The sequence below is a fragment of the Cornus florida genome, unplaced genomic scaffold (genome assembly GCF_030987335.1).
Source record: "Cornus florida cultivar Cherokee Brave unplaced genomic scaffold, ASM3098733v1 CherokeeBrave_3.0.0_Hap2_Chr06, whole genome shotgun sequence".
Lineage (NCBI taxonomy): Eukaryota > Viridiplantae > Streptophyta > Magnoliopsida > Cornales > Cornaceae > Cornus > Cornus florida.
This window is the reverse complement of record NW_026775576.1, coordinates 84,752,483-84,767,766: the sequence shown is the minus strand read 5'-3', so window position 1 is coordinate 84,767,766 and position 15,284 is coordinate 84,752,483. Positions and strand designations below refer to the sequence as shown.

The window sequence follows — 15,284 nt, the reverse complement described above, 5'->3', positions numbered from 1 at the left end:
TAGAGAGAAATTGAGAAAAAGATGCAGATATAGAGTAATCTAAGACAGTCCAGGGCGGAGAAGGGTGGCCATGGCCAGGGAATAAAGTGCCAGTAGAGCTTGTGTCACAACAATTTGCCAGTCAAGTACGTTAGAGTTGGTGTTCAATGTTTTGAGAGACGATGGAGGAACTAAAATTGGCTCGTTACACCCACCTAAGATCAAGTCAAATAGGTTAGGGTTAGGGTTCAATGTTGTATGGGAGGATGATGGATCTAAAATTTGTTGCCTAGTGAAGCTCAATTCCGGCAACAGGGATGAAACACCTAAAGTATTGGTGCAGTTAAAGATATAGTAATCGAATCCAGGAGAAGGAGAGACGTGGTGACATCTGGACAGAGATACCTAAGATGTGATAAACCCAGAGAAAAGCATGGAGAGCCAGTCTGTAGTGGCCTTTAAGATCACGCCGGAGAAGAATCGGTGGGGGCGAAAAGGTCGCCTCATGCGGAGAATCACAGTGACAGCAAGATGGGTGATGAAGATCCTCAATTAATTGATAGATTAATTGACAGATTTATACTAATGATCCTCAATATAATCTTTGATGCCTAGCAAGAGAACGGTGTAGATGGATAAAGCCCCAAAAGCCAAGCAGGGGGGTACTTCGAATCCGCATGGAGAGAAATTGAGAAAAAGACGTAGATATATAGTAATCTATGGGTATAAGACAGCCCGGGGCCAGGGAATAAAGTATCAGTAGAGCTTGTGCCACAACAATTTGCCAGTCAAGTACGTTAAAGTTGGTGTTTAATGTTTTGAGAGAGGATGGAGGAACTAAAATTGGCTCGTTATACCCACTTAAGATCAAGTCAAGTAGGTTAGGGTTAGGGTTCAATGTTGTAAGAGCCCTGATAGATCTAAAATTTGCTGCCTAGTGAAGCTCAATTCCGGCAGTAGGGATGAAACACTTAAAGTATTGGTGTAGTTGAATATATAGTAATTGAATCCAGGAGAAGGAGAGACGTGGTGACGTCTTGACAGAGATACCTGACAAGTGATAAACCTGGAGAAAAGCATGGAGAGCCGGTTTGCAGTGGCCTTGAAGATCATGCCAGAGAAGAATCTGTGGGGGCGAAAAGGTCGCCTCATGCAGAGAATCACAGTGACAGCGAGATGGGCGATGAAGAATAGGATCGGAAGCCATATCGGGTGGAACCTTAATCGGTGATCTAGCTTTGAACCCTTAAAGGCAATGTAAACGCCGATTAATGAGACATTTGCCGCCACTAGGGATGAAACACTTAAAGTATTGGTGTAGTTGAATATATAGTAATTGAATCTAGGAGAAGGAGAGACGTGGTGACGTCTTGACAGAGATACTTGAGAAGTGATAAACCTGGAGAAAAGCATGGAGAGCCGGTCTGCAGTGGCCTTGAAGATCACGCCGGAGAAGAATCTGTGGGGGCGAAAAGGTCGCCTCATGCGGATAATCACAGTGACAGCGAGATGGGCGATGAAGAGTAGGATCGAAAGCCATATCGGGTGGAACCTTAATCGGTGATCTAGCTTTGAACCCTTAAAGGCAATGTAAACGCCGATCAATGAGACATTTACCGCCACCAGACTCAGATTCCTGACTAGCCGCTCCCATTTTTTCCAAGCTTGTGGTTGTTCACGCTCATCACCACGTCCGGCGATGAGAAGTGATCAACCTGGAGTAAAGCATGGAGAGCCGGTCTGCAGTGGCCTTGAAGATCACGCCGGAGAAGAATCTGTGGGGGCGAAAAGGTCGCCTCATGCGGAGAATTACAGTGACAGCGAGATGGGCGATGAAGAGTAGGATCAGAAGCCATATTGGGTGGAACCTTAATCGGTGATCTAGCTTTGAACCCTTAAAGGCAATGTAAACGCCGATCAATGAGACATTTTCCGCCACCAGACTCAGATTCCTGACTAGCCGCTCCCATTTTTTCTAAGCTTGTGGTCGTTCACGCTCATCACCACGTCCGGCGATGAGGGGAGTTTCAGACTAGTAGTTTCTAGTGCTACAGGCGACTTTCTCAGTCATTATTTTCGACACTCGAGAGCCCTAACGACTCTTGTTAATATCCTATTGAGTAATGCAACTGTAGGAGTCCTTCCCTCATCATATGATGAGCTCTACTTTGTTGAACCACTGATTCATTTGACTTTTCAAATATCTCAACAAAACAATCGGTTATTTAAAAAAGAATTCACGTTTGAGCGCTTACAGAGTAGTATTACTCCCTCGAGGCAATTAGGCTAAGGAGCTGGGCTTGGGCTCCTGTCTAGCTTTTGGAGTGTGGGTTTATAGATGATGGAGCCTGTTTGGGCTGTGTAGCTTGACAACAAGTAGGAAAATTGTTTTTTGAACATGCAGGTCTCAAATTTTTTTATTTTTTATTTTTTATTTTTTGTCATATAACCATTATATACAATAGAATATTTGGAAAATTATTATTATTTTTTGAACATGCAGGTCTCAAAAACAATATATATATATATATATATATATATATATATATATATATATATTAGAGGGTAATTGCTGAAATTGTCCAGTCCAAATGGCTTCCGATCCTGCTCTTCATCGCCTATCTCGCTGTCACTATGATTCTCCGCATGAGGCGACCTTTTTGCCCCCACCGATTCTTCTCCGGCGTGATCTTAAAGGCCACTGCAGACTGGCTCTCCATGCTTTTTTCCGGGTTTATTACATCTCAGGTATACCTCTGTCAAGATGTCACGACGTCTCTCCTTCTCCTGGATTTGATTACTATATCTTCAACTGCACCAATACTTTAGGTGTTTCATCCCTGTTGCCGGAATTGAGCTTCACTGGGCAGCAAATTTTAGATCCATCATCTTCCCTTACAACATTGAACCCTAACCCTAACCTACTCGACTTGATCTTAGGTGGGTGTAACGAGCCAATTTTAGTTCCTCCATCCTCTCAAAACATTGAACACCAACTCTAACGTACTTGACTGGTAAATTGTTGTGGCACAAGCTCTACTGGCACTTTATTCCCTGGCCATGGCCACCCTTCTCCGCCCCGGGCTGTCTTATACCCCAACCCATAGATTACTCTAAACTATGAAAAATTGAGAAAAAGACGCAAATATAGAGTAAACTATAGGTTGGGGTATAAGACAGTCCGGGGGGGGGGGGGGGGGGGGAGAAGGAGGGTGGCCATGGCCAGGGAATAAAGTGCCAGTAGAGCTTGTGCCACAACAATTTGCAAGTCAAGTACGTTAGAGTTGGTGTTCAATGTTTTGAGAGAGGATGGAGGAACTAAAATTGGCTCGTTACACCCACCTAAGATCAAGTCGAGTAGGTTAGGGTTAGGCTTCAATGTTGTAAGGGAGGATGATGGATCTAAAATTTGCTGCCCAGTGAAGCTCAATTCCGGTAGCAGGGATGAACATCTAAAAGTTGGTGCAGTTGAAGATATAGTAATCGAATCCAGGAGAAGGAGAGACGTGGTGACGTCTTGACAGTGATACCTGAGATGTGATAAACCTAGAGAAAAGCATGGAGCGCCAGTCTGTAGTGGCCTTGAATTACGCTAGATAAGAATCGGTGGGGGCGAAAAGGTTCCCTCATGCGCGGAGAATCACAGTGACAGAGAGATGGGCAATGAAGAGTAGGATCGGAAGCCATTTGGACTGGACAATTTCAGCAATTACCCTCTAATATTCTATATATATATATATTGTTTTTGAGACCTGCATGTTCAAAAAAGAATAATAATTTTCCAAATTTTGAGACCTTACATGTTGAAAAAATAATTTTCCTATTTGTTGTCAAGCTACACAGCCCAAACATGCCCTATAATATGTAAATCCACAAGCTAGACAGGAGCCCAGACCCAAGCTCCTTAGCCTAACTGCCTCGGGGGAGTAATACTACTTTGTAAGCGCTCAAACGTGAGTTCTTTTTTATATAATCGATTGTTTTGTTGAGATATTTGAAAAGTCAAGTGAATTAGTGGTTCAACAAAGTAGAGCTCATCATATGACGTGGGAGGGACTCCCTACAGTAGCATTACTCAATAGGATATTAACAAGAGTCGTTAGGGCACTCGGGTGTCGAAAATAATGACCGGGAAAGTCGTCTGTCGCACTGGAAACTACTCGTCCGAAACTCCCCTCATCGCCGGACGTGGTGGTGAGTGTGAACGGCCACAAGCTTGGAAAAAATGGGAGCGGCTAGTCAGGAATCCGAGTCTGGTGGCGGCAAAATGTCTCATTGATCGGCGTTTACTACCTTTAGGGGTTCGAAGCTGGATCACCGCTTAGGGTGATGTGGCTTCATCGCCCATCTTGCTGTCACTGTGATTCTCCGCATGAGGCGACCTTTTCGCCCCCATCGATTCTTCTCCAGCGTGATCTTCAAGGCCACTACCAACTGGCTCTCCATGCTTTTCTCCGGGTTTATTACATCTCAGGTATCTCTGTCAAGACGTCACCACGTCTCTCTTTCTCCTGGATTCAATTACTATATCTTCAACTGCACCAATCCTTTAGGTGTTTCATTCCTGTTGCCAGAATTGAGCTTGACTGGGTAGCAAATTTTAGATCTATCATCCTCCCTTACAACATTGAACCCTAATCCCTCCTACATTACTTGATCTTAGGTGGGTGTAACGAGCCATTTTTAGTTCCTCCATCCTCTCTCAAAACATTGAACACCAACTTTAACGTACTTGACTGGCTAATTGTTGTGGCACAAGCTCTATTGGCACTTTAATCCCAGGTCATGGCCACCCTTGTTCGCCCTGGGCTGTCTTATACCCCAACCTATAGTTTACTCTATATCTGCATCTTTTTCTCAATTTCTCTCTACGCGGATTAGGAGTACCCCTGCTTCACTTTTGAGGCTTTATCCATCTACACCGTTCTCTTGCTTGGTATCAAAGATTATATTGAGGATCGTGCCCAGGATGCTCCAGACACACAGACTCTGGCAAAGAGAGGTTAGATATTGGTATTTAGTTGTTAGTATCCTCTGTTGTTAAATTATCTTCACATTTTTTGTTGAATTTCAGCTTCAGTGCGAAGGGCCGTGATGCGCGCACAGAGACAACACCATGGTGAGATGTTCTGTAAACTGTGGTAAAGGTGTTCCTCTAATTGGGTGTGGATTGTGAATGTTTAATGATAAGTGCATTGCATTCCCTAATCATATTCGAGGGTACATTTATGTTTAATATATGTTTGTCACCTCAAGCAGTTTGAACTGCCACCTCTCTTCTACTTGAATTTTGTTTAATGAGAAATGTTTATTGTCTCTTTTCTTTGCTGGTGGCAAACGAAGTATGGATATTACAGTCCACATAATGTGGTTACCAAAGTCTTAAAAGAAATGGAGGACAATTAAAGGATATCACTAATGTAGATTTTTGCACAAATGGAAACATAAAACTTGGCTAAGTATAGAGAAGTAGAACCATTTGACGGTATCTGAATCCGTCACCCTTGACGATTTTGTGCTATATTATTGGAAAGAATGTCTAGTGCCTGTTTGGATTATCTTCCAAAACGTTGCTTTTGCTTTTTGAGCTCAAAAGCCATTTTGAATATCGTTTGTTTTACTAGATTGAAAGAGCTTAAAAGCCATTTTGGGTAGCGTTTGGGTTATTGTTTATTCCTTCTTCTACTTCTTATTTTAATTGTAATATCACAATAGTGCACTGTACAGATTTACACTTTTTAGTCTTCTGTATGTTCAATCAAAATTATTTTAGTATTTCTTTGATCACAAGGTTGCTAGTGAGTAATTGATAGATTAATTAATTAATAGATTAATTGATTCATTTACGAAAGGAAAATGGATCATGCATCAGTCACACTTGCATAATTACTCCTCTGAAGCATTAACCTTTCCAGCGGAAGACAATACATGAATGGACAACGTGCCTAATAGTTAACCAAGTGCCAAGAAAGCAATTTTCGGTCCCCAAGATACCCAATGATCTTAGCCATTCGACTCGAGTCACAATTAGCCGTCGTAGTGGTTTTTGTCAAATCAAAACATCGTGACAAGATAGGCTAAAAAAACACTTGATTGTCTTCATAGTCTAACTCAAGTTCAAACCTATCAGATTAGTTGTATGCTTAATGACTCCGTTGTTGGAAACGGGGCATACAAAACAGAAACTTAGGATGAAATTTGGAGTAGATTCTGTTAAGAATTTTTTGTGGATCTATAGACGAACGCGTTCCTCTCCGCAAGGAGATGAACGTGGTATATTTACTTTCTTAAATTTATTTTCGAGTGAATGAGAAATTAGCTCCAAAGTGAGGTGTATGATATGCCTAAATGAGTATGCAAAATGTGGGAAGTGTTTGTCCCATATGGAAAAAATGTTGAAACTATTTGAAGTTTAAATAAGCTAAGTTTGGGATTTGGGTTTGGGCCAAGGGCACCCAAGTTTTTAAGAGGAGGGAGGACCTAGGCAAGCTTGGATCCAAACCATCGATCCACACGCGTGCGCGCCAGGGCCGGGCCGGGCTTGGGCTTAATTGTAAATTCTTTTTACTAAACGGAATTTTGAATTGGGCTTGTGTTTTAGACTTAATTTATTTTTAGGCTGGGCTTATTTAAATGGGTTTCACAAATGGGTACATATTTGAATTTAAATTAAAATCAATTTTTAGGTTTTTTTCCAAAGGGTTGCACTTTTTTTTGAACCATCATAAACCCATGGTTGCACCCACCCGAAAATGCACCTTGCTGCCTATAAATACCCATAATTCTTTTCTCTAATTCTAAATTCTTTTCTCTAATTCTGAATTCTTTTCCTCCTCCTCTCTTCTTGCATACATAATCTGTGGGTTTGAGCCTTAATCTGTGGGTTCGAGTCTTAGTTTGCGTGTTCGAGTCCGAGTTCGAGTTTATTTAAGAGAGAGAGTACTACACCGAGCCGGTTCGCCCATTTCTTCAGTTTGCAGTGCTACTACTGAAGGAAGACAAGTCATTATATCCTGAGAGATAAATGCCACTGAGTCCGTTAGCACCATAGCGAGGCGAATCTGTCTTAAGGACATAGAATTAAATTCTAGCCTCGACTTACAATCAGGTTCTTTTATTTTTGTATAGTTTTATTTTATTTCTTAAATATATAACTATATATTATAAGAAATTATATATATAGAGATTATTGTTTTATGATAATGACCCGAAAAGAAGAAGAGTTATCAAGGTCGCTTTGAGGAAGTGGAGTGCTCATGTTGTCTGCTTACAAGAAACTAAATTGGCTGATATTACTGTTGAGATTGTCAGGAGTCTTTGGGGAGGTAGGTTTGTGGACTTTGAAGTTTTAAATGCAACAGGCACTTCAGGTGGTATTCTCCTCATGTGGGATCGTAGATGGTTGTCAAGTTTGAACTGTTGGAAGGGTATTTTCTCGGTGTCATGCATGTTTCAGATGGAAGAAGACAATTTCAAATGGACGTTTTCAGGTGTGTATGGGCCTGTTACTGATAGTGATAAACCAGTCCTATGGGAAGAGCTTTGCTTTGTTAAGGACTTATGGTCATTGCCTTGGTGCTTAGGTGGGGATTTTAATTCTGTTAGATCCCCATTTGAGAGATCCACAGGAGGTAGGTGGTCTTCAGAAATGACCATGTTTTTAGAATTTATTGACAATAATTTTCTTATCGATCTTACGTTGGAAGGAGCGGCTTTTACTTGGTCTAATGGTAGGGAACCGGTTACTTTTTCTCGATTGGATCGTTTCCTGATTTCTGGGGCTTGGGAAAAGCATTTCCCGGATGTCTCTCAGGCTGTGTTGGTTAGAGTCACATCTGATCATGTACCTCTTGTTTTGGATTGTGGTGGTTTGAGGTCTAGACGCACTCCTTTCAGATTCGAAAACATGTGGCTTAGATCTGAAGACTTTCAAGGGAAGGTTCAGTCTTGGTGGCAAAAAGGGTCTTTCACAGGCTCTGCTAGTTATGTGTTAGCTAGAAAGCTTCAGTTTCTTAAAACTGAGCTTAAGAGATGGAATAAAGAAGTTTTTAGGAATCTTGAATGGAAAAAGAATGAGCCCTTGCTGATATTGCTGAGCTTGATCGTTTAGCTGAGGTGGGACAGAGTAGGGAGTCTTTACGCTCTCAAAGAGCCTCTTATCAAGCGGTTTTTGCTGAGATTGCTCATATGGAGGAGATTTCGTGGCATCAAAAGTCTCTGGCTTTGTGGTTAAAAGATGGTGATCGGAATACAAAATTCTTTCATAGACTGGCCAATGCTCACAGAAGGTGTAATCATATCGGACGTATTCGGGTTAATGGTTCTGATTTGTGGAGAGAAGAAGATGTGCGCGGAGGAATTGCTTCTTTTTATCAGCAGCTTTACACTGAAACTTTGGATCGAAGACCTACTCTTGATGGTCTTCCATTTAATACTATTTCTGCGTTGGATAGGGATAGTATTGAGATTCCATTCACGGAAGAGAAAGTGCTTAGTTGCAACGGGGACAAAGCACTAGGGCCAGACGGATTTACTATGCGCTTTTTTAAGGAGAGTTGGGAGGTGGTGCGAGAGGAGGTGATGAGCACTTTTCAGGATTTTTATTCTCATGGCACATTTGAAAAATCTTTGAATGCAACTTTTATTGCTCTCATCCCTAAGGGCGGTGCATCTGATATCAAGGATTTTCGACCAATTAGCTTAATCGGATGTATGTATAAGCTTATTGCCAAGGTTCTTGTCTCCAGGATGAGTAAAGTGTTGGATGGTCTTATCTCAGAATCGCAGAACGCTTTTGTTAGTGGAAGGCAGATTTTGGATTCTGTTCTTATTGCTCGGGAATGTGTTGACTCTAGATTAAGAAGTGGGGTTCCTGGCGTTTTATGTAAGCTTGATATCGAGAAAGCTTATGATCATGTTAATTGGAAGTTTGTTTTGTATCTTCTTCGGAGGATGGGATTTGGTGATAGATGGATAAAATGGATTGACACTTGTATCTCATCAGCTATGTTTTCTGTTCTTGTGAATGGCTCTCCTGCGGGTTTTTTTGCTAGCTCACGTGGTCTGCGACAAGGTGATCCATTATCTTCTTTTCTTTTTCTCATCGTTATGGAAGGTCTGACTAGATTAATGAGAAAAGTGGAAGATTTGGGTTACATTAGGGGGTTCAGAGTTGGCAGAGATGTTGATTATCAGATCCAGATTTCCCATCTTTTATTTGCTGATGATACTTTGGTATTTTGTGATGCTGATATTTCTCAACTCAGATATCTGAGGTGCACTCTTGCTTGCTTCTAAGCAGTTTCTGGGCTTAAGATTAATGTCGGAAAGAGTGTGCTTGTTCCAGTGGGGGATGTTCCAGATATTTCCTCCTTAGCTACTGTTTTAGGGTGCGGAGTTGGTTATTTTCCTCTTCCTTATTTAGGATTGCCTTTGGGAGTTTCTTCTACTCTGATTGGGAATTGGGATTCAGTGATTAATAGATATGAGAAAAGATTAGCAGGATGGAAAAAGCAGTATCTATCTAAGGGTGGGAAAGTCACACTTATAAAGAGTACTCTTTTATCCCTTCCTACCTATTTTTTATCTTTGTTTCAAATTCCATGTTCTGTTGCTGATAGAATTGAAAAAATTTAGAGGGATTTTCTGTGGGGTGGAAGGGGAGAGGAGTTTAAGTATCATCTTGTTAATTGGGATCAAGTTTGCCAACCATTGAGATTCGGAGGGTTAGGCATTCGAAAAATTGTTCCTTTTAATCGTGCTCTCTTAGGAAGGTGGTTATGGCGATTTGGAAGGGAACGACATCGTCAATGGAGAAGAGTTGTCTTGTGTCGTTTTGGTGAGGGGAGTGGGGGTTGGTCATCTCTTCCAGTCACTATTATGGGAGGCGTTGGTTTGTGGAAATTTATTCGGAAGGGATGGGATGTCTGCTCTACTCTTATTAGATTCAAAGTTCGTAATGGCAGGCATGTTCGTTTTTGGGAGGATCTTTGGTGTGGTGACCGGTTGCTTTCACACTCATTTCCTAGGCTTTATAGCATTGCAACTAATAAGCATGTTTTCGTGATTGATTGTTATCATCTTGATAACAATGGAGTTACGTGGGATATGCGGTTTAGGTGGTCTTTTCAGGACTGGGAAATGGAGGAAGTCTCTTCTTTTTTGGATATTTTGTATAGGCAGAAGGATATTGGCAGAGGGTGTGATGATATTTTGTGGGTTCCTTTGGCTCATGGTCGGTATGATGTCCGCTCTATGTTTATTCATTTATCCAATTTCGTTGGTTCCGAGTTTCCTTGGAAGTCCGTGTGGTGCTCTAAAGCCCCTCTTCGAATCGCGTTCTTCGTTTGGACAGCTACATTGGGGAAGATTTTGACTTTGGACAATTTGAGAAAGAGAGGCAACATCATTTTTAATTGGTGTTGTTTATGCAAATATGATAGTGAATCCATGGATCACATTCTTTTGCATTGTCCTGTGGCGTTTGGTTGCTGGAGTTTTATTTTCAGCATATTCGGCATTTTTTGGGTAATGCCTAAGCACTCCTCTCAATTGATTAACGCTTGGAAAAGCTGTCCTGTTAAGAAACAAGCTCGTGCTTATTGGAAGATTGTTCCTCATTGTGTCTGGTGGTGTTTGTGGCATGAGAGAAATAACAGATCCTTTGAAGGAAAAGAATCGTCCTTAGCTAATTTAAAAATTCATATTCTTCGTTCTTTATTCTTTTATGTTAGAGGAAGTACATGCTCCTCGATTGATGATTTCTTTGATCTCTTGGATTCTATTGGTCCTTAGATCTTTTCTCTTGTATTAGGGATGCGTTCCCCTTTTGAACGTTTTTCTAATATATTTTTACTTATCCAAAAAAAAAAAATTATATATATATATATATATACACACACATTATATTTTGCATAATATTTAAATAAGTAATAATATAGTAGGCTATATTTTGGACAACAATCTTAAGATAGATTTTGCCTTTTATATAGTACTCCCACCGTCCCAATATTAGTATCGTCATTGGAATTTGTGACTCACAAAATTGTGAGTCACAAATTCCAATGATGACACTTAAATGGGATGGTAGGAGTATTAATTATTTAAATATTATTTTTGTTGTTATATTGCTGTATATATTGACTTGTGGTCTGCATATTTGATATATAACAGACGAATGACAAGTACAAGTACTACTATGCCTAATGTTCCCCGTCAGTTATGGGGAGAATCCCGAAAAATTTAATGGGACGGAGTTTAAAAGGTGGCAACAGAAAATGATGTTCTACCTTATAACTCTAAATCTGAGCAAGTTCCTAACTGAGATTGCCCCAGTGCTAAAATAAGGTGAGACTGATATTACAAAATTAGGAGCTGTTGATGCATAGAAGCATGGAGATTTCCTATGCAAGAACTACATCCTCAATAGATTGGACAACACTTTATATAAGGTGTACAGTTCAATAAATACTGCTAAAGAGCTTTAGGAGTCACTAGACAAGAAGTATAAAACAGAAGATGCTGGTTTGAAGAAATTTGTGGTCGGACGATTTCTAGACTTCAAAATGGTGGACTCCAACACTGTTATGAGCCAAGTGCAGGAGCAGTTGATCCTACATGAGATACATGCTGAGAAGATGACTTTGAGTGAATCTTTTCAAGTAGCTTCAATCATTGAAAAATTGCCGCCTACTTGGAAAGATTTCAAAAATTACTTGAAACATAAGTGTAAGGAAATGGGGCTCGAAGACCTGATTGTCAAGCTGAGGATTGAAGAAGATAACCGCACATCTGAAAAGAAAGTCGGGAATTCTTCAATGGTGTCAAAGGCAAATGTAGTGGAAGCTAGGCAGAAAAATAAGAAGAGGAAGTACTCTGGAGAAGGTCCCAGCCAAGGAAACTACAAGAGGTTTAACGGAAGTGCTACATATGCGGCAAGCTAGGACACCGAACTAAAGATTGTCGTAGCCGCAAAGCATAACATAACTCCAAAAAAAAGACCACTGAGGTGCATATTGCCGAGGAAGATAAATTGACAGCTGATATAGAGCTAAATCTTTCAGCTGTGGTTTCTGAAATCAACCTTGTGAGCAACAATAGAGAATGGTGGGTGGACACAGGGGCTACTCGTCATGTTCGCTCAGAAAAGAGGATGTTCATTACCTATGAAGTTATAGATCATGGAGAACAACTCTACATGGGGAACTCTCTTCTACTGCAAAGGTTGAAAGGACAAGGAAAGATTAAGCTGCTAATGACCTCGGGGAAAGAGCTCACTCTGAATAATGTGCTACTTGTACCACATGAAGAACTTGGTCTCTGGATCTCTTCTAAGCAAGAATGGGTTCAAGTTGGTATTTGTTTCTATTAAATCTGTGCCAACCAGAGGTGGAAAAAAGTATTTTATTACTTTTATTGATGATTGCACAAGATACTGTTATGTATACTTGCTAAGAAGCAAAGGTGAAACTTTGGAAATGTTTAAACATTACAAGAATGAGGTTGAAAATCAACTTGGCAAAAAGATAAATGTATTTAGAAGTGATAGAGGTGGTGAATATGAAGCACCATTCACTTACATTTGTTCATAACATGGTACTATTCACCAAACTACCGCTCCTTATTCATCTCAACAGAACGGTGTTGCTGAACGCAAAAATCGTACCTTAAAAGAAATGATGAATGCTATGTTGATAAGTTCTGGTTTAACCCAGAATTTGTGGTGGGAAGCTTTGCTTTCTGCAAATTCTCAATAAAATACCTCAAAAGAAAACAAATGTGACACCTTATGAATTATGAGAAGGTCAAAAACCTTCCTATAAATTCTTTAAAATGTGGGGGGGTGTCTAGCTAAGGTTGCGGTTCTTACTCCTAAGAAAGTTAAGATATGACCAAAAATCTTTGATGGTATTTTCATAGGCTATGCACAAAATAGTAGTGCATATCGTTTCCTTGTGCATAAATTAGACATTCCTGACATCCATGTTAATACAATTATTGAGTCAAGAAATGCTTGTTTTTTTTGAGGATATATTTCCTTGTAAAAATATACAAGATAAAAATCCTCTTAAAAGAAATCATGATATTGCTAATAGCAATATACAAGAGAATATAAACCAAAAGTCTATAAATGATGGAAATAAGGATGAACTTAAACGTAATAAAAGAGCAAGAACGTCTAAGTCATTTGGTCATGATTTTCTAATATATATATTGGAGAATGAGCCACAAAGCTATAAGGAAGCTATGTCTTCTCCTGAAGCTCCTTTATGGAAAAAAAGCCATTAATAGTGAAATTGAATCCATCATGCAAATCGTACTTGGGAGCTGGTGGATCTTCCTCCTGGTACTAAACTTTTAGGGTATAAGTGGATTTTCAAAAAGAAAATGAAACCTGATGATTCAAATTGATAAATATAAAGCCAGGCTTGTTGCTAAGGGATACAGACAAAAGGAAGACTTAGATTATTTGATACATATTCACCAGTAACAAGAATAACATCCATTAGATTGTTACTAGCTATTGCAATGTTACAAAGTTTAGAAGTATATTAAATAGATGTTACGATTGCGTTCTTGAATGGTGAATTAGAGGAAGAAATTTATATGGAACAACTTGAAGGTTTTATAGTTCTAGGGAAAGAAAAGAAGTTGTGCAAGCTTGTAAAATCCTTACATGGATTAAAACAAGCACCTAAACAATGGCATGAAAAATTTGACAAAGTGATGTTGTCAAATGGTTTTAAAATCAATGAGTGTGATAAATGTGTTTATGTGAAAAACACTCAAAATGGATATGTCATTGTGTGCCTATATGTGGATGATATGCTAATAATAGGTAGTAATGATGTTATAATCAAAACTACTAAAAAGATGTTGACCAAAAATTTCGATATGAAAAATTTAGGCATAGTTGATGTCATTCTAGGAATCAAGATTTCTAGAACATCAGATGGTCTAGTATTATATCAATCTCACTATATTGAGAAAATATTAGAAAAGTTTAATAAAGAAGATAGTAGTCTTGCAATGACTCCTGTTGATGTAAATCGTCATTTATCAAAAAATACTGGTTGTAACATATCATAACTTGAGTTTCTTGCATTATAGGAAGCTTAATATTGAGAAAATATTAGAAAAGTTTAATAAAGAAGATAGTAGCCTTGCAAAGACTCCTGTTGATGTAAATCTTCATTTATAAAAAAATACTGGCCCTAACATATCACAACTTGAGTATTCTCGCATTATAGGAAGCTTAATGTATCTGATGAATTGTACACGACCAGACATAGCATACTCAGTTAATAAATTGAGTAGATATATAAGCAATCCAGCAAAGAATCATTGGACTGTAATAAACAGGGTTCTAAGGTATTTAAGATATATCATAAGTTATGGATTGCATTATTCAAGATATCCAGCGGTACTTGAAGGATACAATGATGCTAATTGGATATCAAATACGAAGGATTCTAAATCCACAAGTGGCTATATCTTTACTATTGGAGGAGCTGCCATATCTTGGAAATCTTCGAAACAAATTTGTATCGCCAGATCCACTATGGAATCTGAATTTATTGCTTTGGATAAAGCTGGAGAAGAAGCTGAACGGCTTCATAATTTCTTAGAAGATATTCCAAATTGGCCTAAACTTCGAAATCTTGGAAATCTTGGAAACAAATTTGTATCGCCAGATCCACTATGGAATCTGAATTTATTGCTTTGGATAAAGCTGGAGAAGAAGCTGAACGGCTTCATAATTTCTTAGAAGATATTCCAAATTGGCCTAAACTTGTGACTGCTACATGTATACATTATGATAGTCAATTAGCAATTGGTATGTTACAAAGTACTATGTAGTATAATGGTTAAGTCTCGACATATACGTTGAAGACATAATAACGACAATTGCTCTAAAGTGGGATAATCTCAATAGATTATATTAGGTCTAAAGATAATTTAGTGGATCCGTTTACAAAAGGTTTGACAAGAGGGCAAGTGTATAGTTCATCGAGGGGAATAGGATTAAAGCCGAAAGCTAACGAGTCATCTTAATGGAAACCCAACCTAGTTGACTGAAGATCCTAAGATCTAGGTTCAAAGGGACAACATAAATTCTGAATGGCTCACCAGAAGCACTGGGAAGATTTATTCTTCTACTCATTTCTATGATGGGACAGTGCTACTTACAGCGAGGATTATGATAAGTTATGCTTTTAATGACTCTTATATCTTGAAAATTTAAGTGGGGTATGGTAGGAGTACTTAATAAGAGGTCACCTATATGAGTGTGAAGCGGGCCGGCT

At 39.3% G+C, this 15,284-nt stretch overlaps 1 protein-coding gene across 1 annotated transcript; it reads left to right on the top strand.

Annotated features, from left to right (window-relative positions):
• Nucleotides 1–8,166: 8,166 nt before the first annotated feature.
• On the top strand, nt 8,167–14,746 carry LOC132314474 (uncharacterized). The gene is made up of 5 exons (XM_059813337.1): nt 8,167–9,213; nt 9,295–9,516; nt 9,616–10,378; nt 12,099–12,332; nt 14,571–14,746. The coding sequence occupies exons 1-5, from the start codon at nt 8,167–8,169 to the stop codon at nt 14,744–14,746; spliced, it is 2,442 nt and encodes an 813-aa protein (XP_059669320.1).
• The last annotated feature ends 538 nt before the right edge of the window (nt 14,747–15,284 follow it).